Source organism: Haliaeetus albicilla, chromosome 31 (assembly GCF_947461875.1).
Source record: "Haliaeetus albicilla chromosome 31, bHalAlb1.1, whole genome shotgun sequence".
Classification (NCBI taxonomy): Eukaryota; Metazoa; Chordata; class Aves; order Accipitriformes; family Accipitridae; genus Haliaeetus; species Haliaeetus albicilla.
Window position 1 is genome coordinate 1,255,011 of NC_091513.1, and position 22,267 is coordinate 1,277,277.

The 22,267-nt window shown below is 51.0% G+C and overlaps 2 protein-coding genes across 3 annotated transcripts; one reads left to right on the forward strand and one right to left on the reverse strand.

Annotated features, from left to right (window-relative positions):
- Window positions 1-987: 987 nt before the first annotated feature.
- On the reverse strand, window positions 988-2,078 carry LOC138683171 (olfactory receptor 14A16-like). Its single transcript, XM_069774699.1, has one exon. It carries the CDS (start codon window positions 2,061-2,063, stop codon window positions 1,104-1,106), a length of 960 nt encoding a protein of 319 aa, XP_069630800.1. The 5' UTR covers window positions 2,064-2,078; the 3' UTR covers window positions 988-1,103.
- A 13,491-nt stretch (window positions 2,079-15,569) lies between these two features.
- Window positions 15,570-19,818, forward strand: LOC138683175 (olfactory receptor 14A16-like). Of its 2 annotated transcripts, XM_069774702.1 has the most exons (2): window positions 15,570-16,460; window positions 19,741-19,818. In XM_069774702.1, the coding sequence occupies exons 1-2, from the start codon at window positions 15,570-15,572 to the stop codon at window positions 19,816-19,818; spliced, it is 969 nt and encodes a 322-aa protein (XP_069630803.1). The 2 variants fall into 2 exon arrangements, with proteins under 2 accessions (XP_069630803.1, XP_069630802.1); XM_069774701.1 differs by lacking the exon at window positions 19,741-19,818 and having other exon boundaries at window positions 15,570-16,526.
- The last annotated feature ends 2,449 nt before the right edge of the window (window positions 19,819-22,267 follow it).

Genomic DNA, 22,267 nt, shown 5'->3' on the forward strand with positions numbered 1-22,267 from the left:
GTTTCGATATGATCCCAAGAGCGAGATTAAGACACAAACGAGGTCAAATGCCACATACCCAGAAGAGCTTTTATTATCAAAAGTATCAAAAGTGGAAAATGGTGGCGATAGGATAGAATGGAAGAAAAGGTAGAAATTAAGCAAGCAGTTGGGATAGGATTGCAAGGACAGTCACCACCACGGATCCAGGGGCATCCCGTTGGTCCTCAATCTTCAATTCTTTAGTGGTAAAAAAGGCCGCCACAGCTTGTCTCTACGGGTTTTTATAGGGCATATTTCGATAATGTCATGCGCTGCAGGTTTGGTCTATCACATGACCTTCGCGTTATCAACACCAGAAACCAGTATCTTATCAGCTCCAGCCCCGTTTCCTCCCCTGGATGCCTCAACGGCCTGGTAATCATCCTTATGGACAGAGGAGTGTCCTTTTAAACAGAGCATCTCAGAGACAAAGGGCTCGAGATAAGCAGTTCACAGTTCCTTGAGATGACAGCCCAGTCCCTCACACCTAACAATCTTTGAGGCAAATGCTTCAAGATAACAATTCAGTCTCTTACACAGTCACTGCCCACCTCAGGCACATACGGTTCCTGGAGATCCCCCAGGCTCTCCAGGCATCTCCACACTCCTGGGGGATGTCCTCTGCCCTGTCATGTGTGCGACAGCCCTGGGTATGTACCACAGTGACAACTCACCATCTCCACTGTCACCACACACCAGTGGGAAGGTCAGAAATCCTACCCTTGGTCTCCAACAGCTACCTACATGACCATGAGCTTTTCTCTTTGAAACAACAGGCCCTCTTGGCATGAAATTCCTTTGTACTATTGTTGACATCAGCTCAGGAAGGACAACTCCATCTTGAGGAACTGCACTGGGGATATGATATTTCGTTACAGAGATGCTATGAGAGAGTCAACTCTGACCCAGTGTTAGACACAATCTTATACAGTTTAAATGTGAGACAGAGAAGGTTCATTCCTCTGGAGAGTGAGATAAATACAGAAATTTATGCAGGAACATAATAGCAAGATGTAACAATGCAAAAAATATTAACAATTGTAAGAAACAAAGTACAGGCCTGCAATGGGAAAACATGGGAGTCATTTGTGGAGAGACACAGAAAGTTTATCACTATTGAGAAACATCCCTGAAATCACTTTCCTAATGCCATCCTTGAGCTCCTGGTTCCTCATGCTGTAGATGAGGGGGTTCACTGCTGGAGGCACCACTGAGTACAGAACTGCCACCACCAGGTCCAGGGATGGGGAAGAGATGGAAGGGGGCTTCAGGTAGGCAAATATGCCAGTGCTGATAAACAGGGAGACCACGGCCAAGTGAGGGAGGCACGTGGAAAAGGCTTTGTGACGTCCCTGCTTAGAGGGGAACTTCAACACGGCCCTGAAAATCTGCATATAGGACAGCACAATGAAAACAAAACACCCAAATGCTAAACAGGCACTAACCAAAAGAAGCCTGGCTTCCCTCAGGTAGGAGTGTGAGCAGGTGAGCTTGAGGATCTGGGGGATTTCACAGAAGAACTGGTCCACAGCATTGCCTTGGCAGAGGGGTAGTGAAAATGTACTGGCAGTGTGCAGCACAGCATTGAGGAACCCACTGCCCCAGGCAGCTGCTGCCATGTGGACACAAGCTCTGCTGCCCAGGAGGGTCCCGTAGTGCAGGGGTTTGCAGATGGCAACGTAGCGGTCATAGGCCATGACAGTGAGGAGAGAGTACTCTGCACCAAACAAGAATAATACAAAGAAGACCTGGGCAGCACATCCCAAGAAGGAAATGGCCCTGGTGTCCCAGAGGGAATTGGCAATGGATTTGGGGACAGTGGTGGAGATGGAGCCAAGGTCAAGGAGGGAGAGGTTGAGGAGGAAGAAGTACATGGGTGTGTGGAGGTGGTGGTCGCAGGCTATGGCAGTGATGACGAGGCCATTTCCCAGGAGGGCAGCCAGGTAGATGCCCAGGAAGAGCCAGAAGTGCAAGAGCTGCAGCTCCCGCATGTCTGCAAATGCCAGGAGGAGGAACTCAGTCATGGAACTGCTGTTGGACATTTTCTTCCTCTGGGCAGGGGGACCTGTCATAGGAGAGAAAGACAGCACCAAGTTATGGGAGACTACTCTGAGCAACATCAAAGCCATTTCCCACAGGCCCTCCCGCTCCCACACACACAGACCCTTTTCTCTTTCTAGGAGACCTTCCTTCAGGCCTGTGGTTTGAGCCCTGCTTGGCTGGTCAAGTGTGCAATGAAGAGCAGGGCCTCTGCCCATGGGCTCTTGAAAAGTCAGCCCTGCTCTGCAGCAGTGGGTTCAAGGGAATGGTGGGTGCAGGGGCCAGTCTGCCATCCCAGTGCTAAGGAACCACAGTGGTAAAAGAAGTTTAAGAGTTCTAGGGTTTTTTACAGCTCCCCCATGGCCCCTGGGGAGTTTTCGTGGCTCTCAGAAACCCTCATCATTTCTGCTGCACTCAGTGAGAACAGAGCGAGTCCTGCGAGGCAAGAGGATTGCCTGTGGCTTAGTGCAGAGGAAAGGGAGCTGGTCTGTCCCTCCCTTTAGTTCCCAGTTGTGCTGTGCTTTCACCATTCAGAGATGGAGGGTGATCATGCTCCCATGTTACCCTGAAAAGCCACCAGAAACTGCTGAGAGCAGAGACATCCACTGCAGACCACCAAATGTCTCACCCTTTCTGTAGGTCTCAGAACCCTGCTTCAAGCCAAGGGCACACATGGCTCATTTCACAAACCTAACAGCATTTCCTCAGTCAGAGCCTCTCTGTGGTTTTCCATGGGGCTTTCAGATAACACAAAGCTGCTATAGGACAGGTTTGCATCCTGCAGGGCAGCTGACAGCTTGGAAGGACACCCTGAGGTGATAGTCAAGTGACCCGATGTGATGGCATCTCTCTAAGGGGAAATCAACTCATGCCCCAGCCCACAGACAGCATTGACCATAACCCCACAGACTACGGGAAAGCTGGGACACTTCTTCCCATGGACATACCTGCACAAAAGGACCTACAAGATCAGCGTGTGATTCTGCAGCTGAAAGTCCCATCCCCAGAGAACCTGACAGCAGGAACAAGATAACAGTACACAGACAAGTAGAGAAACAAGGAACAATACAGTGAGGGTCTGGCTGAGAAAGGCAAGGGGAGAGGCAGCTGGGCACTCGGGAAAGTGTCACCCTTACCCAGCTGTGCATGCCACCTCCCAGACACCAACAGTGCCAGGCAGTTGCTCTCAGCCCCTGGGCTCTGCAGAGGGAACTGGGCACGTGGCTGGAGAGCTGCACTGTGGCTCTGCTGGAGCTCTGGCTGCTGAGGAGATGGTTCATGCCTTGGACCCCCCAGCTCTGAGGGCAGAGGCTTTGCTGTGTGGAAGAGGAGGCAAGGGGGCTTGCTCACAGGAAGGGGTCTGCATTGGAGGCGGTGATAGAGAGATTTCCGAATTCTCCCTCCCACAGTATTTCTGGTTTTAGTTTCCTCTCATTCCCTGCTCAATCCCCTGCTGCCAGAAGATTTTCCTCCTGGGAAGTGTTTCCCTGTCACTTCTCAGACACCCTATCCCAACCTTTGTGCACTCACCTTAGCCCTACAGAAATGTGCCTGCTGGCAGGGCACTGGCTGGGTCCATGATCCTGTTGCAGGTGGAAAAGGGCAGGTTAGAACAACCCTGCTGGACCCAGCAATGATGCTGGTGCTGTCCACAGGCAGAGGAGTAGCTGAAGGCACTTTAGGTGGCTCCTATCAGACCTACTGGTGACTCAAAGTTACAGCTCAGGAGTCTCAGGGACTTGTTCAAGCATGAGACCTCCTTTTCCATTTCTCTCCCCAAATTCCGAAAGACTAGGAAACAAAAAACACAGGCTCTGCAAAGACTTTTATAAGACTTAACTTTATAGACATCCCTGCTTTGACCTTCCCCTTGAAAAGTGTCCCTGGAAATGTCCTGTGGTTGATCTGGAGCTGTGAGCAGCCCTGACCCACACAGCACCCTCTTGTCAGCAGAAGGACCCTGCCCTGCTGCAAGTTGTTTCTTCCACCCACAGCTTCTCCCATATCTGCTGTTACAGTTCCCCAGGCAGGCTGAGTATTTACCCTGACCGGTGGCAGAGTCCCTGCCCCAGCACACAGCCCCCCACGGTGCAGGGACCCTGCTCAGAAGGACAGCCCTGGGCACCCCTGGCTGCACACCCACCTTCACACTCTGCAGCCATCCCCAGGTGAAGGCAGCTGACATGCCCTGTCCCTCTGAGGGTGCAGCAGGGAAGCTGTGCTCCAAAGCACGGCCTTTTTCTCTGCACTGCAGAAACTGTGAGAGTCCTCCTGACAGATCCCATAGGCTCTGGGATGTGCCGGCTTTAGGAGGTCATTCCAGGAACCACAGCTGCATTGCCCTGCAGCCAGAGACTTACCCTGTGAAGGGCTGTCAAGATTTTTCTCCAGGTCAGCTCTCCTCTATCTTCCAACCCAGACTGCCTTCAACCTCCATCTCCCTTCCCTCCTCTCCCCTCGGTGCCTGCAGGCAGTGCCCTCAGCCCTGCTGCACTTTGCAGAGGAGCTGCTCCTGGGCAGAGCTGTCTCTCTGCAGTGCTGCCTGCTTGGCCATGAGCTCCCTCCAGCCCAGGAGCCCAGCCCAGCTCAGCAGCAGAGGACCAGCCCAAGGCAGCCCTTTCTCTGCCCCCTCTGGGCTCCCTCCAGGTGTCCCTGGGGCTCCAGGGGAACCTGCTGGGAAACAGGCTGAAGCAATCACTGATGATCCTTTCCCCATCTAGGGAGAGCCATTTCTTTCCTGAAATAAAACTTTCTGCTCAGTGACAAAGTTACAGCTACATGCCACCTTTTTTTCTTTCCAGAAATATAATCCTTCTCTCAGAGTTACTTTTAATGTACCACTTTTTTCGTGTTGTTTTTTAGACAGGATACTCAGAGAGTGAAAGCCATGGATCTCCTTTACACCTCCTTTACACAGAAGGCATCCATGTGTCAGTGGTGACACTTCATCCTGCCTTTCTATCAATGGCATCTGAAGGAGACTCAGCTCCCTCCCATGCACACCACAAAGCCACAGGAGGTGGGATTCCTCTTGACTCTCTTCAGGTGGGCACAAAATAGGCACCTGCATGGGAGCTCCTCATCTCAGCTCCCATCTGAATTAATGGAGATGGAAGGCAGGAGTCAGGTGATCAGACGCAAAAACCTGGTGACATTTGAGTTGCCAGAGGTGGTCCAAGATACATGTAGGTAACTGCAAGATCTAATTGAAAAGTTCATAGAGACAGGGGAACATCTCGGGAACCACGGATGAGCCTGGTGTGAAATTCCTTTGGCCACGTGACATGACAGCTTATGCCCAAATAAAGGCCAAAAGAACCTTTTCCTACTCCTTATCTCCATGGCACTTTATACAGGTATTCATATGAACGATTGCAGTCATGTACCATATGGACAGCTGGCTCTCTCTTTTTTCCATCAGCTGAATTTACTCTACCTCCACTGACTATAATGGCATGTGTCCCATGTTTGTCCCCACATGGCCTAACACAATTCAGGGCAGGTACTCTATTTCATGTCCAAATCCACGGCCACAGAGCTGCACCAGATGCCTTGGCTGGCATGGACCTCACAGGACCTACAGGAAAGCAATTCCCATTCAGGGTGGTACATCACAGACACTCCAGACGGCATCGCAGAGAGTGCGATTTGGTGCCTGTGTGCCCTTGACTGATGCCATCAGTCAGAGGCATCAGTCATCAGATGCCATCAGAGAGGCAAGGTCCATCCCTTCCCCACCCAAGAGCTGCAGGCATTGCATGAACAACAAGCAAGGCTACACAGGGGTTTTTACTCACCCCCTTGATGATCCAATCAATGGAAAGACCAAGAATTTTCAGAGTGTTCCTGGATACATCTGGTCTTCAAGAACAGCATCCTCCAAGCACAGCAATGGTCCATATCAAAACTCAGTAGAAACTCAGAAAGGAATTCAAGGGCACCAAGATGAACTTTTGGTACTTCAGGAACTGTTACAGAAGAAAAAGAGATAAGGTAGGACCACTGCTGAAATGAGGAAGTGTAGGTGTAGATAGATCTGAGGTACTCTATGTCACAGCCTCGGATACCACCAGCATGGTCATGCAGGCCTTTGAGTTGTGAGGCAGGACTCTGGAGGAGAACAACCAGCAGTGGATGGGGATCAAGCCCGGGGTTACTCAAGCAAACTACACCCTCACCAGTCCATAGGAACCACAGGGGCTGCATCCAAGGGTGCTGAGAGTGCTTTTTCTCTAGGAGGTGCTGGTCTCTTATTACCCCAGTAAGAAAGGGATTCGGACACTGTGAGCTACCTTTTAAAATTATGTTCATCATCATTAACACTCTAAGGAGAGAATCATGCAGATTATCTTCGGTCCCTTTAGATGGTGGAAACCCCAGGTGGTGTAGCATTGAACAGGCCTTCGGCCCAAATGCAGCAAAGCATGCAGACCCCATCCCATCCATAGAAGACAGTCTCCTGTTTTGGTCATTCAAGCTACTATAGGATTTTCTTACAATGAACAAGTCTACTCATCGTCTCAACAGTCAAACAGAAATGATGTTTTCGTGAGAACATCTTGCTGCACGGTTCTATACAGTGAAGGCCACACAGGAGACGTAATGACCAGTACAGAGTGGGAACTGCCTGCAGGCTCTTGTGTGACAACATGCTGCTGAGGCTGTCCTGTGGCCAAGGGATCTGTGCAGCACAGAAGAGGTTTGATGGCCGTGCTGTACGTGCAGCACAGCGCAGCCCTAAGAACTGTATGTTCAATAGTCTTCTGGTCAGGATGCATATTCAGGTTCCTTCAGAGAAGTCTGTGCTCCATTACGCTGCCACAACTGATGTGCTGTGACCCAAATGTGCACTGCCAGGAGGAGCTGGACACCCATGGCTTGTCATAGAACTGTGACGTTTTTGGATTAAACGAGACGTGGTGGGACAGGTTGCTGAGCTGTGGTGCTGCAATGGAGGGATACAGGCTCTGCCCAGGGAGCAGCAGGGAGGATGAGGAGTATACCCCTTTAATGAAAGGGAAGCTTGGATTTGTGGAGGTCCTCTCTGTGACAGACAACAGGTTGGACTAGCTTTTGTCATTTAGCATCAGAGCAGGAGTCAGCAAGAGTGAACTCGTGTTGCGGAGAATCCACAGGGGACATCACACACAGACCAATGTGATCAAGTGAAGCCCATTTACTACAACTTTTAACACAGTTATATACCTTATGTGCTTGTGCACGCGCCTTATACAATACTCTAATTGGTACAATACCCCATTTCACGCGGCGCTATCTTATCCTCTATTGGCTGCTCAAGCTTCTTCACAAGGTGTCCAGCGGTTACTTATCTCATTCTTCGGCATCCAGGAGTTGTTTGTCAGGCTCTTCTTATCTTCCTTTTCCCAGCGTACAAGGACACAGCGTCCTTGTCTGCTTCAGCACTTTGTAAACTTATGCTTCGTTCCCAGCTAAAGGCTGGATTGCTCACATGCCCTCGCCCAGCCAAGAAATCCTCAACAGTGTAGGTCTGTGAGAGAGGGTTGAGGAATGTTAGTGAGAAACAAGGGTATTGCTAATGGCTGTAGCAAATCCTTACAAGCATGGCTGAAAACAGAACTGGAAGGCAGCTGATGTCGGTGTGTGGAGGTTGAGGAAGAGGATTGTCCTGGGAAGATGGCAGGAAGGCAGGCCCCTCCTGGGCAAATGCGGGCTGATATAGACATTTCCATGTAGTGTGCACGGAGAGATCCATGTAGGTGTATCAGTGAGTGAGTTAAAGGCAGGGAAAAGACTTGAGCTATCGGGGCGGGGGTCATGCTGAAGTGAAACAGGTTGAGTTTGTAATTTGAGGCAACAGCAGAAGAAGGAGGATGTGCAGTTCAGCACTGGGATGTGGTGCTAAATAGAGGATTCTAGCAAGTCTGGCCCTTGGAAATCTTGGGTGTAAATGAGCATTAGCAAGGCTTTAAAAGAAAAGGGATGGCTTGTGGGAGCTCACAGGCATTGGCAAATCCTCAGAAAACCCCAGCTTGGTGTTGGAAGCAAGGAAGCAGGCACAGGCACAGGACAGTGTAGGTGTGGTGGAGATGGCCAAGGGCCTTGGTGGGTCTTTGACACCCCAACAGAGCAGAGACCCTTGTTCTCTTGGCTATGGCTTCTGTCTCTTCCAATGAGCCCCACTAGTGGACATGAGGTCCTTACAGCTCCAGTGCTGTGTTGCCTCCTCAGCCACCCTCCACAGAACCTGCAAGGTGTTGTACTGCTGACCTGTACCTGGCAGCATCACACACACTCCCACTTCACATTGCCCCCAGGAAGAGCCCTGATCATCCCAAGAGGAAATGGTGCCCCCTCCCCAGGGGATGGGGGTCAGGGCTTGGCCATCCAGCTTGCTGAAGCACATCAAGGGCTTTCACAGTGACCACCACATTTAAATTTCCTCATGTACCCAGTGCCTCAACTTCCTGCTTCACCAACCCCCAGGGACAGGAACTTTGTCTGCTCATTCCCTGCATGGTCTCTTCAGTGACGGACTTCAGCAGGGCCTGCTAACACCCTCACAAACCTGGAAGTTTGCTTCTGACTTGGACTTCTCTAGAGGCTTGGTCAGTCTTTAAGGATCTACAATTGAGGAACTCAGCACCAGAGGGCTCATTAGCATGCAAAACAGCCCAAGGAGCCAAGCCTGGGCATAATTTGCCTTTAGTCTTGTGGTAGGCTGACCCTGAATGGGTGCCAGGTGCCCACCAAAGCCACTCTATCCCTCCCCCTCCTCAGCTGGACAGGGGAGAGAAAATATAACAAAAGGCTCATGGGTCAAGATAAGGACAGTTTAATAAAGTGAAAGCAAAGGTCGTGTGCGAAAGCAAAGAAAAACAAATGATGTTATTCTCTACTTCCCATCAGCAGGCAATGTCTGGCCACTTCCTGGGAAGCAGGACTTCAGTACTTGTAGTGGTTGCTCCAGAAGACAAAAATGCTCCCCTTCCATCTCCCTTTACTCAGCTTTTATAGCTGAGTAATATGCTATGGAATATCTGTTTGATTAGTTTGGGTCAGCTGTCCTGGCTATGTCCCCTCCCAAGATCTTGCCCAGCCCCAGCCTGCCATTGAGGGGGGCAAAAATGTTGGAGAGGCAGCCTTGATGCTGTGCCAGCACTGCTCAGCAGTAGCCAAAACACTCCATGTCAGCCAGACCCAATACAAGTCTTCAATTTTTCTGTGGTGAATTAGAGAGATTTCAGGAGTGTAGTCAAAGTGAGAAGATGTCAAAGCAAAGAGACCAAGTGAATGAAATGCTTGATTTTGAATAGCCAATTCTGCATTTATCCCAATGAATTTGGGTTACAGGAATGTCTTCAAGGAAAGTCTGCACCACCTAGACCCATGTGGCTGGACTGGCAGAGCCACCCCCCAGCAGGGGCAATCCCCATCTCCCAGGCTGAGGCATGCAGTCAAGATGCAAATGTCTGCAGTGCCACATTCCTAGAGGTCTCCAGGCAGAGCGGGACCAATATTTTATGACCCACTGAGGCTGAACTATCAATCCCAGTTCCACCCATCTCTTTATCCATACATCCATCCCTCCATCCCTCTGTCCATCCTTCCAGATGTCCTGTATGCAATCATATAATAAAACACACCCACTGATCATCCAGCCTCATCCAGAAATCCAGCCCTTTCATCCTAGAAAGCCATGAGGTTGGTCTCTCATGATCCGCCCTGGACAAATCCATGCTGGCCAAGCCCAGTCACCTTCCTCTTCATCTTCCCAGAAATATCATCCAGGAGGACATGCTCAGGGACACACTGCTCTCCTATAGGAGGTTAAACAGCCTTTTGTTCCCCTGGTCATCCTCTGGCCTGTGTTAGAAGATAGCTCTCAACTTTTTTGGAAGCCATCAGGGACTTGTCCTGATCTTCATGATCTCTCAAAAAAGATGCAGGGTGAGCCTTGCTGAGGAATTGGCTTGCTCCCTCCCCAGCCTTGGATGATTCCCCTCTGCTCCCAGGGGCTCTTCAAGGCTGAGTTTGCTAAAGTAACCTCTGACTTGATCCCCACTTACTGCTGGTTGTTCTCCTCCAGGGCCCTGCCACCAGTCACAAAGGCCTGGCAGAAGTCACAGCCAAAGAAGTCATTAAGTTCCTCAGCCTTACCTGCTCCTACACTTAGGAAGCTCAGCAGCAGGCCCACATGATCCCTGTCTATTCTTTTACGATTAATGAACCAGTATCAGCTCATCTTGCTGCCTCTGTCCTCCCCTGCATCTCTCAAGGCAATGGGACCTTTGGCTTTGGCATCGTCCCTACATCCTGGGACAAGGTTTCTACATCCTGTTGGCAGCTTTCCCTGCTTCCACCTCCTGCCTGCTGCCTTTTTTCTGTGGAGCTCAGTCAGTTCACACAAGCAGCCTACGGAGATGGTTGCTTCTCTTCATGGGTGTTTGGGGAGATCCTTCTTGTGCTTGGAGGAGGCTGTCCTGAATGGCCGATCAGATTTCCCATGCTGCTTCCCCCTTCAGAGCTGCTTTCCATGGCACCACTTGTCTCAGTCTCCTGAGTATGTCAAAGTCTTCTCCTCTGGAGTCTCAGGTCTGTGCTCTGCTGCTGGCCTTACTCACTGCATTTTGGCATCTGCTCCCCCACTAATTCATTGCCATGGCAGCCAAGACTGACACTGAATATCATCACATCCTTAACCTGCTGTTCCTTGTTGGCCAGGATCAGGTCGAGGTGAGAATCACCCTTGGTGGCCCACCTGGCAGCTGTCTGAAGAAGTTGTCCCAATAGCCTTCAGGCTGTTGGCACCCTGCTGCTTTGCCTTGCCAGGGAATGCCAGGGCACTTAAGTTCACCACAGGAACCTGCTCATGAACCTGGAGACTTCCTGGGGTTGCTGACAAAAGACCTTTTCTGTTTCCTTTCCCTGAGCAAGCACTTTTTGTAACTGCAAACACAAGGTCACTCTTGCTGACTCCTGCTCTGATCCTAAATGACAAAAGCTAGTCCAACCTGTTGTCTGTCACAGAGAGGACCTCCACAAATCCAAGCTTCCCTTTTATACATGGGGCCATAGTCCTCATCCTCCCTGCTGCTCCCTGGGCAGAGCCTGTATCCCTCCATTGCAGCACCACAGCTCAGCAACTTGTCCCACTACATCTCAGTCCAAAAACTTCACAGTTCTGTGACAAGCCATGGGTGTCCAGCTCCTCCTGGCCATGCACGTTTGGGTCACAGCACATCAGTTGTGGCAGCGTAATGGAGCACAGACTTCTCTGAAGGAAACCTGAATACTGGTCCTGACCAGAAGACTATTGAACATACAGTTCTTAGGGCTCCGCTGTGCTGCACGTACAGCACGGCCATCAAACCTGTTCTCTGCTGCACAGATCCCTTGGCCACAGGACAACCTCAGCAGCATGTTGTCACACAAGACCTGCAGGCAGTTCCCACTCTGTACTGGTCATTACGTCTCCTGCGTGGCCTTGACTGTATAGAACCGTGCAGCAAGATGTTATCATGAAAACATCATTTCTGTTTGACTATTGAGACGATGAGTAGAGTTGTTCCTTGTAAGAAAATCCTAGTAGCTTGGATGACCAAAACAGGAGACTGTCTTCTATGGATGGGGTCTGCACGCTTTGCTGCATTTGGGCTGAAGGCCCGTTCAATGCTACACCACCTGGGGTTCCCACCATCTAAAGGGACCGAAGATAATCTGCATGATTCTCTCCTTACAGTGTTAACGATGATGAACATAATTTTAAAAGGTAGCTCACAGTGTCCGAATCCCTTTCTTACTGGGGTAATAACAGACGAGCACCTCCTGGGGAAAAAAACACTCTCAGCACCCTTGGATGCAGCCCTTGTGGCTCCTATGGAGTGGTAAGGGTGTAGTTTGCTTGAGTAACCCCAGGCTTGATCCCCATCCACTGCTGGTTGTTCTCCTCCAGAGTCCTGCCTCACACCTCAATGGCCTGGGAGACCTGGCAGGTGGTAACCGAGGCTGTGACGTAGAGTATCTCAGATCTATCTACACCGAATCTTACTCAATTCACCAGTGGTCCTACCTTATGTCTTTTCTTCTGTAACAGTTCCTGAAGTACCAAAAGTTCATCTTGGTGCCCTTCAGTTCTTTTCTGAGTTTCTACTGACTTTTGATATGGACCATTGCTGTGCTTGGAGGATGTTGTTCTTGAAGACAAGATGTATCCAGGAACACTCTGAAAATTCTTGGTCTTTCTGTTGATTGTATCATCAAGGGAGTGAGTAAAAACCCCTGTGCAACTTTGCTTCATGTTCATGCAATGCCTGCAGCTCTTGGGTATCGAGAGACCAGACCTTGCCTCTCTGATGGCATCTGATGACTGATGGCTCTGACTGGTGGCATCAGTCAAGGGCACACAGGCACCAAATCGCACTCTCTGTGATGCCGTCTGGAGTGTCTGTGATGTACCACCCTGAGTGGGAATTGCTTTCCTGTAGGTCCTGTGAGGTCCATGCCAGCCTTGGCATCTCGTATAGCTCTGTGGCCCTGGATTTGGACATTAAATAGAGTACCTGTCCTGAATTGTGTTAGGCAATGTGGAGATGAACATGGGACACATGCCATTATATCCAGTGGAGGTAGAGTAAATCCAGCTGATGGAAAATAAGAGAGAGACCCAGGTCTCACTATGGTACATGACTGCAGTCTTTCATATGAATACCTGTATCAACTGCTATGAAGATAAGGAGTAGGAAAAGGTTCTTTTGGCCTTTATTTGGGCATAAGCTGTCATGTCACTTGGCCAAAGGAATTTCCCACCAGGCTCATACATGATTCCCGAGATGTTGCCCTGCCTCTGTGAACTTCTCCATTACAGTTTGCAGTTACCTACATGTATCTTGGACCACCTCGGGCAACTCAAATGTCACCAGGAAATTGCGTCTGAACACCTGACTCCTGCCTTCCATCTCCATTAACTCAGATGGGACCTGAGAGAAGGAGCTCATATGCAGGTGCCTATTTTGTGCCCACCTGAAGACAGGCAAGAGGAATCCCACCTCCTGTGGCTTTGTGGTGTGCACGGGAGGGAGCTGAGTATCCTTCAAATGCCATAAATAGAAACACAGATGAAATGCCACCATTGACCCATGGATCCCTTCCCTCAGCGGGTGTAAAGGAGATCCCTGCCTTTCACTGTCTGAGTATCCTGTCTAAAAAATAACATGAAAAAAGTGGTACATTAGAAGTAATTCTGAGAGAAGGATTATATTTCTGGAAAGAAAAAAAAAGTCACATGTAGATGTAACTTTTTCTATGAGTGGAAAATTTCATTTCATGAAAGAACTGGCTCTCCCCAGCTGAGGGTAGAAACAACAGTGATTGCCTCAGCCTGTTTCCCAGCAGGTTCCCCTGGAGCCCCAGGGACACCTGGAGGGAGCCCAGAGGGGGCAGAGAAAGGGCTGCCTTGGGCTGGTCCTCTGCTGCTGAGCTGGGCTGGGCTCCTGGGCTGGAGGGAGCTCATGGCAAGCAGGCAGCACTGCAGAGAGACAGCTCTGCCCAGGAGCAGCTCCTCTGCAAAGCTCAGCAGGGCTGAGGGCACTGCCTGCAGGCACCGAGGGCAGAGGAGGGAAGGGAGAGGGAGGCTGAAGGCAGTGTGGGGTGGGAGGAGAGAGGAGAGATGACCTGGAGAAAAATCTTGACAGCCCTTCACAGGGTAAGTCTCTGGCAGCAGGGCAATGCAGCTGTGGTTCCTGGAATGACCTCCTAAAGCCGGCACATCCCAGAGCCTATGGGATCTGTCAGGAGGACTCTCACAGTTTCTGCAGTGCAGAGAAAAAGGCCGTGCTTTGGAGCACAGCTTCCCTGCTGCACCCTCAGAGGGACAGGGCATGTCAGCTGCCTTCACCTGGGGATGGCTGCAGAGTGTGAAGGTGGGTGTGCAGCCAGGGGTGCCCAGGGCTGTCCTTCTGAGCAGGGTCCCTGCACCATGGGGGGCTGTGTGCTGGGGCAGGGACTCTGCCACCGGTCAGGGTAAGTACTCAGCCTGCCTGGGGAACTGTAACAGCAGAGTGGGGAGAAGCTGTGGGTGGAAGAAGCATCTCACAGCAGGGCAGGGTCCTGTTAAGTTAAGGAGCTTTCCTGAGTCTGTGTTTTCTGTTTCTTAGTTTGGGGCCATTTGGGTTGAGAAATGCAGAAGGATTTGTCATGCTTGAACAAGTCCCTGAGACTCCTGAGCTGTAACTTGGAGTGATCAGTAAGTCTGAGAGGAGCCTCCTGAAGTAGAGCACAGGGACTGAGAACAACTGCCTGGCTGTGCTGGTGTCTGGGAGGTGGCATGCACAGCTGGGTGAGGGTAACTCTATCCTGAGACTTCAGCTGCCTCTCCGAGCCAGTTGATCTCTGCTCTTTTTCTTGGTTCTCCACCTGTCTGTGTTACTGCCATTTTCTTGCTGCTGCTGTCTGTTTCTCTGGGGATGGGAGTTTCAGCTGCAGAGTCACACACTGATCTTGTGGGTCCTGCCATGCAGCTGAGTCCATGGGAACAAGTGTCCCAACTTTCCTGTAATGTGAGGGGTTATGCTCAATGGTGTCTGTGGGGCTGGGGAATGAGCTGATTCTCCCTTACAGAGATGCCATCACATCAGGTCACTTGGCTATCACCTCCGAGTGTCCTTCCAAGCTGTTAGCTGCCCTGCAGGATGCAAACCTGTCTCATAGCAGCTTTCTGTGATCTGAAAGCCCCATGGAGAAGCACAGAGATGCTAGGATTGAGGAAATGCTCTTGGGTTGGTGAAATGAGCCCGGTGTGTCCTTGGCTAGAAGCAGAGTGCTGAGACTTTGAGACAAGGTGAGACATTTGGTGCTCTGCAGTGGGTGTCTCTACCCTCAGCAGTGCCTGGTGGCTTTTCGGTGTAAAACATGAAAGCGTGTTCACCCTCCATCTCAGAAAGGTGCAAGCACAGTGCAAGTGGGAACTAGACAGAAGGACAGAGCAGCTCCCCCTCTCTCTGCACTAAGCCACAGGCAATCCTCTTGACTTGCCTGGCTCACGCTGTTCTCCCAGAGTGCAGCAGAAATGCTGAAGGTTCCCGAGATCTAAGAAAGCTCCCCAGGGGTGATGTGGGCAGCTGTAAAAAACCCTAGAACTCTTAAACTGCTTTTACCCTGCTGGTTCCTTAGCACTGGGAGTGCAGATGCTGACAAACCCTTCTGCGTTAGGAGCGGTTTCAGCTGACAAAGTCACACACCAGACTGGCCCCTGCCCGCACCGATCCCATGAACCCACTGCTACAGAGCAGGGCTGGCTTTTCAAGAGCCCATGGGCAGAGGCCCTGCTCTTCATTACAAGCTCAGCCAGCACCAAGCTGGGGTCCAGCCACAGACCTGAAGGAAGGTCTCCTAGAAAACGAAAAGTGTCTGTGTGTGTGAGAGTGGGAGGGTCTATGGGAAATGGCTTTGATATTGCTCAGAGAATAATGCCCTGACTCTTCACTCTCTTTTTTCTCCTTTGACAGCGCCTCATTCCCAGAGGAAGAAAAATGTCCAACAGCAGCTCCATCACCCAGTTCCTCCTCCTGGCATTTGCCAACACACGGGAGCTGCAGCTCTTGCACTTCTGGCTCTTCCTGGGCATCTACCTGGCTGCCCTCCTGGGAAATGGCCTCATCATCACCACCATAGCCTGTGACCACCACCTCCACAGACCCATGTACTTCTTCCTCCTCAACCTCTCTGTTCTTGACCTTGGCTCCATCTCCACCACTGTCCCCAAATCCATTGCCAATTCCCTCTGGGACACCGGGGCCATCTCCTACCCAGCATGTGCTACCCAGGCATTTCTGTTAGTCTTTTTGATGTCAGCAGAGTGTTTTCTTCTGACTGTCATGGCCTATGACCGCTACGTTGCCATCTGCAAACCCCTGCACTACGGGACCCTCCTGGGCAGCAGAGCTTGTGTCCACATGGCAGCAGCTGCCTGGGGCAGTGGGTTCCTCAATGCTGTGCTGCACACTGCCAATACATTTTCACTACCCCTCTGCCAAGGCAATGCTGTGGACCAGTTCTTCTGTGAAATCCCCCAGATCCTCAAGCTCTCCTGCTCAGATGCCTACCTCAGGGAAGTTGGGGTACTTGTGGTTAGTGTCTGTTTAGGCTTTGGCTGTTTTGTTTTCATTGTGCTGTCCTATGGGCAGATCTTCAGGGCTGTGCTGAGGATCCCCTCTGAACAGGGACGGCACAAAGCCTTTTCCACGTGCCTCCCTCACTTGGCCGTGGTCTCCCTGTTTATCAGCACTGCCATATTTGCCTACCTGAAGCCCCCCTCCATCTCCTCCCCACGCCAGGACCTGGTGGTGGCAGTGCTCTACTCAGTGGTGCCTCCAGCACTGAACCCCCTCATCTACAGCATGAGAAACCATGAGATCAAGGATGCCCTGATAAAACTAATGACTGGATGCTTTTCAGAAGCAATAAACTGCCTCTTGTCTTCTGCATAGTACTTATATCTCATTACAGACCCAACCTGTCTTTTTCTGGTCTTTTTATGGTGATTTTGGGTGTGGTTTTACACCTTCTATTTCCCTTTGGTTTACTTATCTGAATGCTTTCCACAAAGAAATGTCTTTATTCCTCTGGTTTCTAATTCACAATCTATCCTGCTTTTGTGTGACCTGGAGGCTGTGCAATTGAGGAGCCATAACCTCTGTGTGTTTAAACAAAATAAAGGGCCCTGCAGTGTCTTCTTTTTCTGAGATCCTTCCTCCAAGACCTTCTCTGCAGCTGCCGGGAGCAGTGCCTGTGTGCAGAGGGGAAGAAGAAAAGAGTCCTGGCACAGCAGCACCGCCAGGTAGCATCAGCACTTGGTCTTTCCTGAGCTGCTCTCTTCCCACTTCCATGCTTTCCTTCTGAACCCTTCGATTGGTGGAAGGCCTGAGTGCTCTTCAAGCTTGGTTAGAGTCCTGCTGTGTGGCAGGCCTGTGACCGCAGGCAAGGACAGGCAATGGGCACTTGTGTGAAAGAGCTGGCCTCCAGAGCAGCATTTCCATCATACAAGGGGATCTCCTCAGGCCTTGTGCCACAGATGCCCCCCAGCCCAGGGGCTCAGCCCTCTCCACCCCCGAGGAGCTGCTGTGCCCTTCAGAGGGTCTGGGGCTGTGGGGTGAATGCCCAGAGCTCTGCCGCACCCTGTGGTGGGCACTGCTGTGGGGCCATGCCAGACTGGGTTGCACTGGGAAGAGGGCAGCAAGGGCGGAGGGAGGTGAAGGGAAGTGGGGAGTTTAGGGGGAGCTGTGGTGGGCTGGAAAGTGCCCAGGAGAGAAAAATATCAGTGTAGAGTTTGCAGTGTGTGGCCACGCAGGGTGAGGACTCACACCGGGGTTTTGTCGTTCAGAGCCAGGGCTTGTGGAAATCATGAAAGACATGCAGGTGTAGGGGAGAGGAGGAGTCTGGTCTGTGCCTTTGGTGTGGACAGACTGCGAAGGTGGCTCAGGGCCTTTGTCACCCCCAGCATCTCTCATTGACCATTTCCAGCACTTGTTGGTCGCCCCAGGTTTTACAGGTGAGTTTTGCTGTGAGGCCACCTCCACCTTCCTGCTGGGCCAATGGCTGGTTCTGGGGGAACGGACAGCCCTGCCCAGCCTCGCTCCTTCCCCAGACACTGGCAGACCCTGGAGCAGAGCTGTCTGCAAAACCCCATGTAGGACAGGGCTGCAGCAAGGCATGGGTCGGGTGCTGGGGAAGCTGCAAAAGTAGGAGCGTCATGGGGGAACTGTGATCTGAAGGCCATCTTTGGGATCACAATGGGGGGAAGGTCCCCACCCCTGATTCTCCCCTTTCCCATGCTGTTCCTGCACAGTGGGGCTGTGGGACCGTGTATGGGCAGTGGGGCTGGGCCAGCACAGGGACAGGGCACTGACAGGGTCCATGAAGCAGCTGCCAGGAGGTGCCATCATGGACACTTGTTCTAAGAATTGTATACCAGAGGCTAATTACTGACAACTCATAGCTATTTTTGTCATGTAAAAAAAAAAATTAAAAAGCTTTAGTTTATCATCGAGAATACGAAGGAGTTCCCTTGCAGCACTGTCCTGTTACTGTTATTACTGATAGTTCCACTAATTCCAAAACATCCTTGAGATCTTCCATATTTTTCCTTGGCTCCAAACCTCAGGCTGCTCAGACATGAAAAGTACTACCTCAAAACTCTGCAAACCAAATCTATCCCACTTTCTCTCATCCACATTATTATACCCCAGGGCACTTCTCCCCATCATGTCAGCACACTGCCTGGTCTCTTCTTTATCTGGGTGAAGTCAGGGTACTCCCTCATAAAGCCTTCCCTACAGGAGTCTTCTCTACCTGCTGATGCCACTTGTATCGCCTCACGCTATGTACAGCTTCATCTTCCTTCAGCAGAGCTCCATGGGATGGACAGTTTTCCTGCTCCTTTCATGAGAAAAGGTGACAAACAGGAGACACTCCTTGCCAGGAAGCCAGAGCCTTGGGTGTTGCTCAGCTGCTTCTTACTGGCACTTCACTCAGACTCTGTTGTGGTGGCTTTGGTGCTTTTCTGTGGCTACTCTTTCCGCAGAGATCTTAAAAAGACAATGATTTCATTGTGGTGATAAAGGCCCTGTTGTAGACAGCAACGTTTGCCATGAGCTCTGGAGAGAGCCAGGAGGATAGCTACTAAGCACTAGGAATATGCAGGAATCTCAAGGCCTCTTCTGAAGTTCGAGTGGCTCTGAGCAGCAGTGATTGGCCTTGTGTAGGGCTCAGAGGGAGAGTCGAGGGATGTCAGTGAGAAACAAGGAGGTGACTGATGACTTTAGCAAATCCTGAATCCCTCTCTGAGGCCAGAAATGGAAAGCAGTGGATGTCTGTGGATGGGGAAGAGGAGGAGGTGTGTCCTGGGAAGATGTCAGGAAGGAAGACCCCTCTTCTGCAAGTCAGGGATGAAAGAGATTTTTCTATGATATGTGCATGCCTAGGAGATGGAGAAGGCCCACTGCTGAGGGTGGCTATCATGCCAAATGAGCTGACCTTGCTCTTTTCCTGCTTGACTTCCCATACTTGGAGGGACCTCAGAAAACATCTATGAGTGTGAAGGATGCACAGACCTCCTGGGGTGAAGGTTCATCACTGCAGGGCAAGAGGGTTGTGAGACACGTGGTCGTGCAGGGAGAGAGCTGTCCATGTAAGAATTCAAGCAAGCCTGTGGCTAGAGGAGCACATCTTAGGTGCTAGAGGAACATAAACAAGGCTTTGAAAGAAGCCAGATGGGTTGCAGGGAACTCAGGGACATTGCCTAAGCCTCAGAAAACTACAGCTTTATGTCTGAAGAAGAGTGAGGACAGAGAGTTTTCAGTAAACCTTGGGATATCATGGGCTCAGAGTGAGTTGGGGAAGCAGGGGGGAGAGTTAAAATCTGCAGAGAAATGATCACTGACATAGGACAGTATGGGACAGGCTGTGGTGGGGAAAGCCAAGGGCTTTGGTAGGGCTGGGAGCCAGAACTGAGGTCCTTGTTCTCTTGGCTAGGGCTGTTGTCTTGTGGGCTGAGTGGTCTCCATGTACGTCAGCACTGGCATGATTGCCCATCTGAAGCCCCCCTCCATCTCCTCCCCATCCCTGGATCTGGTGGTGGCAGTGCTGTGCTCGCTGGTGCCTCCAGTTGTGAACCCTCTCATCTATAGCATGAGGAACAGGGAGCTCAATGGTGCCCTGAGGAAAGTGATTTCATGGGCATTTTTCAATACCGGTAAACTTCCAGTCTTTTTCCACAAGTGACTCCCATACTAGGCCCATGCTTCCTTTTATTATCATTGTTGTTATTGCTCTTTGGGGTTTCATGTTCGTAGACCAATACTTGGACTTCCCGTACTTCATGTGGAGCATGAATGTCCTCTGTCTCACCTGGAGGACCATGTAAAAATGTTTCTTTGTTACACTGGGTCCAAGCTGACTCCCTCATAGCATCTCTGTAATAAAAAGGGATCTTCCCTGTGCACTGCCTGATGGTAGGGCTGTTTTTCCAAGCCTTTTGTCAGGAACAGGCCTGAGATACTGCACCTCAAAAAGGTTTATTGATCCATGGTTTCAAGGGTAAAAAGCTCATTGTCATCTTGTGACCTGCTAGAGGGGTGGACTTAGGACTCACCTGTTGGTGCCTGGTGACAGTGGAGATGAGGAATGATCACTGAGATACAAACCGAGTCCTTTCCCACATGTGACAGGGCAGAAGACATCTTCCAGGAGGGGAATCTGTAGCTGCCTGGATATCCCAAGGAATCTCCATGGGCAGCATGTGCCTGGGCTGTGACCAGAGCTCCACAAAGTGAGAGATTACCGAGGTGGACTCATGCAAAAGTGATAATTCCAGGTGTTCACAAGGAAAGGAGGACTCTGCAATCACAGGACAGGCAGCAGGAACCCCGCTGGCACAGGGGAAGGGGGCTGGAGAGATGGAAGAGCTGGCTGAGGAGCTCCAGGGCCACGACTGTCATGCTGCCCTGGGGCGTGGGCCTGGTGGGGGCAGAGAAGGGGCAAATGCAGTCAGTGTTGGGGATCACCTATCATATGAACACAGAAGAGCCAGAGAGTGAGTGGCCATACAGCCCAACCCTGAGGGAGGACCTTTGCTGCATGGTCACCCCTGTCTTCCTCCAGGTCTCTAGGATACCCAGCTCTGCCGTTACTAATACCAAGGGAACCAGTTTCCTACCAACACTCATTACACATCAAGTCCCATAACTCTTGCCACAGCCAGACTCTCAGCCAAGCCCATTCTCAGACACCTCCAGCTAGATCAGTGCTTGTCTCGACAGATTTTGAAAATCTCCACTGATAGAGATCTCACCAACTCTCCTGGGTCCTTGCTCCAGTGTTTGGCTCTGAGGCTTTTTTCCAAAGCCTGGCTTTCTCAGCCTCTCCTTGTACGCAGTGTGCTCCAGGCCCCAGCCATCCTTCTGGCCTCTGCAACTTTCTCTCCAGTCTGCCAGGGTCTTCCTTGTGCTGGTAAGCCCCATACTGGATTCAGCAGTCCTGAGGTGGTCGTCCTGCTGTGGGTTAGCCTTGCCCAACACCCAGACCCCCACCCAGCTGCCCACTCACACCTCCATCTCAAAAGGACAAAGGGACAAAATAAGATGGAATAGCTCATGGGTCACGATAAAGACAGGGAGATCACTTACTAATTACTGTCACAGGCAAAGAAGGGTTGACTTGGGGAAGATCAATTTAATTTATGCCAAGTAAAAAAGGTTTGGAATGTGAGAAACACTGACAAAATTATTCAAGTCCATTGCCCTCACACTTTCCCCAAGCTCAGATTACTCCATTGCTCCAAGTTCTTCTACATCGAGATCCCAAGGTCAGGGTGAGGTGGGGAAACAGTGATGAATGGTCAGTGAGGGGGTCACTGGCCACTGGTCAGTGTGCAGGGTCACTGGCACAGGCATAGGACAGTGTAGGACTGTCTGTGGTGCAAACAGGGCCTTTGTGCGGCTGCCCCCCTCCTCCCCACCAACACAACTGAAGTCCTTGTCATCTCCACGGTGGCTGCTGTCTCTTCCACTGAAGCCCATGCAAGGACACTAGTTCCATACAGCCCCAGGCCCTTGTTCCCTCCTCACTGACACCCAAAACAGCCTGGGAGGTGTCCTACTGCTGTCCTTCTCTCAGCATCACCCCCCGCCGCATCAAACTGTTCCCAGGAAGAGCTGTAAGCATCCCATGAAGGAAAGGATCCCCCTTCCCAGGGGGATGGGGCTCAGGGTTTGGCCATCCTGCTTGGTGAAACACATTTAGGCCTCTCACAGCCACCTCCACAATTGATCTTCCACCTGTAACCAGTGTCTCCGACTTCCTGTTTCACCAGCCCCCAGGGACAGTCTCCTTGTCTGGTCATTCCCTCCACGGTCTCTTCAATGATTTTCCTCTGTGGAGCCCACTAACACCCTCAGAAACTTGGAAGTTTGATGCTGGCTTTTACTTCTTGAGAGGCTTGTTCAGTCTTTCAGGATCTGCAGTTCAGGAACTTGGCACCAGAGGGCTCATTAACATGAAAACTCCCTAACGAGCCAAGGCTCTGTGCAGTATTTTCCTTTAGGTCTTCAATTCTTATGTGGATAATTAGAGACGTTTCAGGAGTGTAGTCAAAGTGGAAAGATTTCAATACTAAACAATAAGAAAGAATTCTTTTTTTCCCCCAGTTTTCTTTAGTTTTCTGCTTATGCAC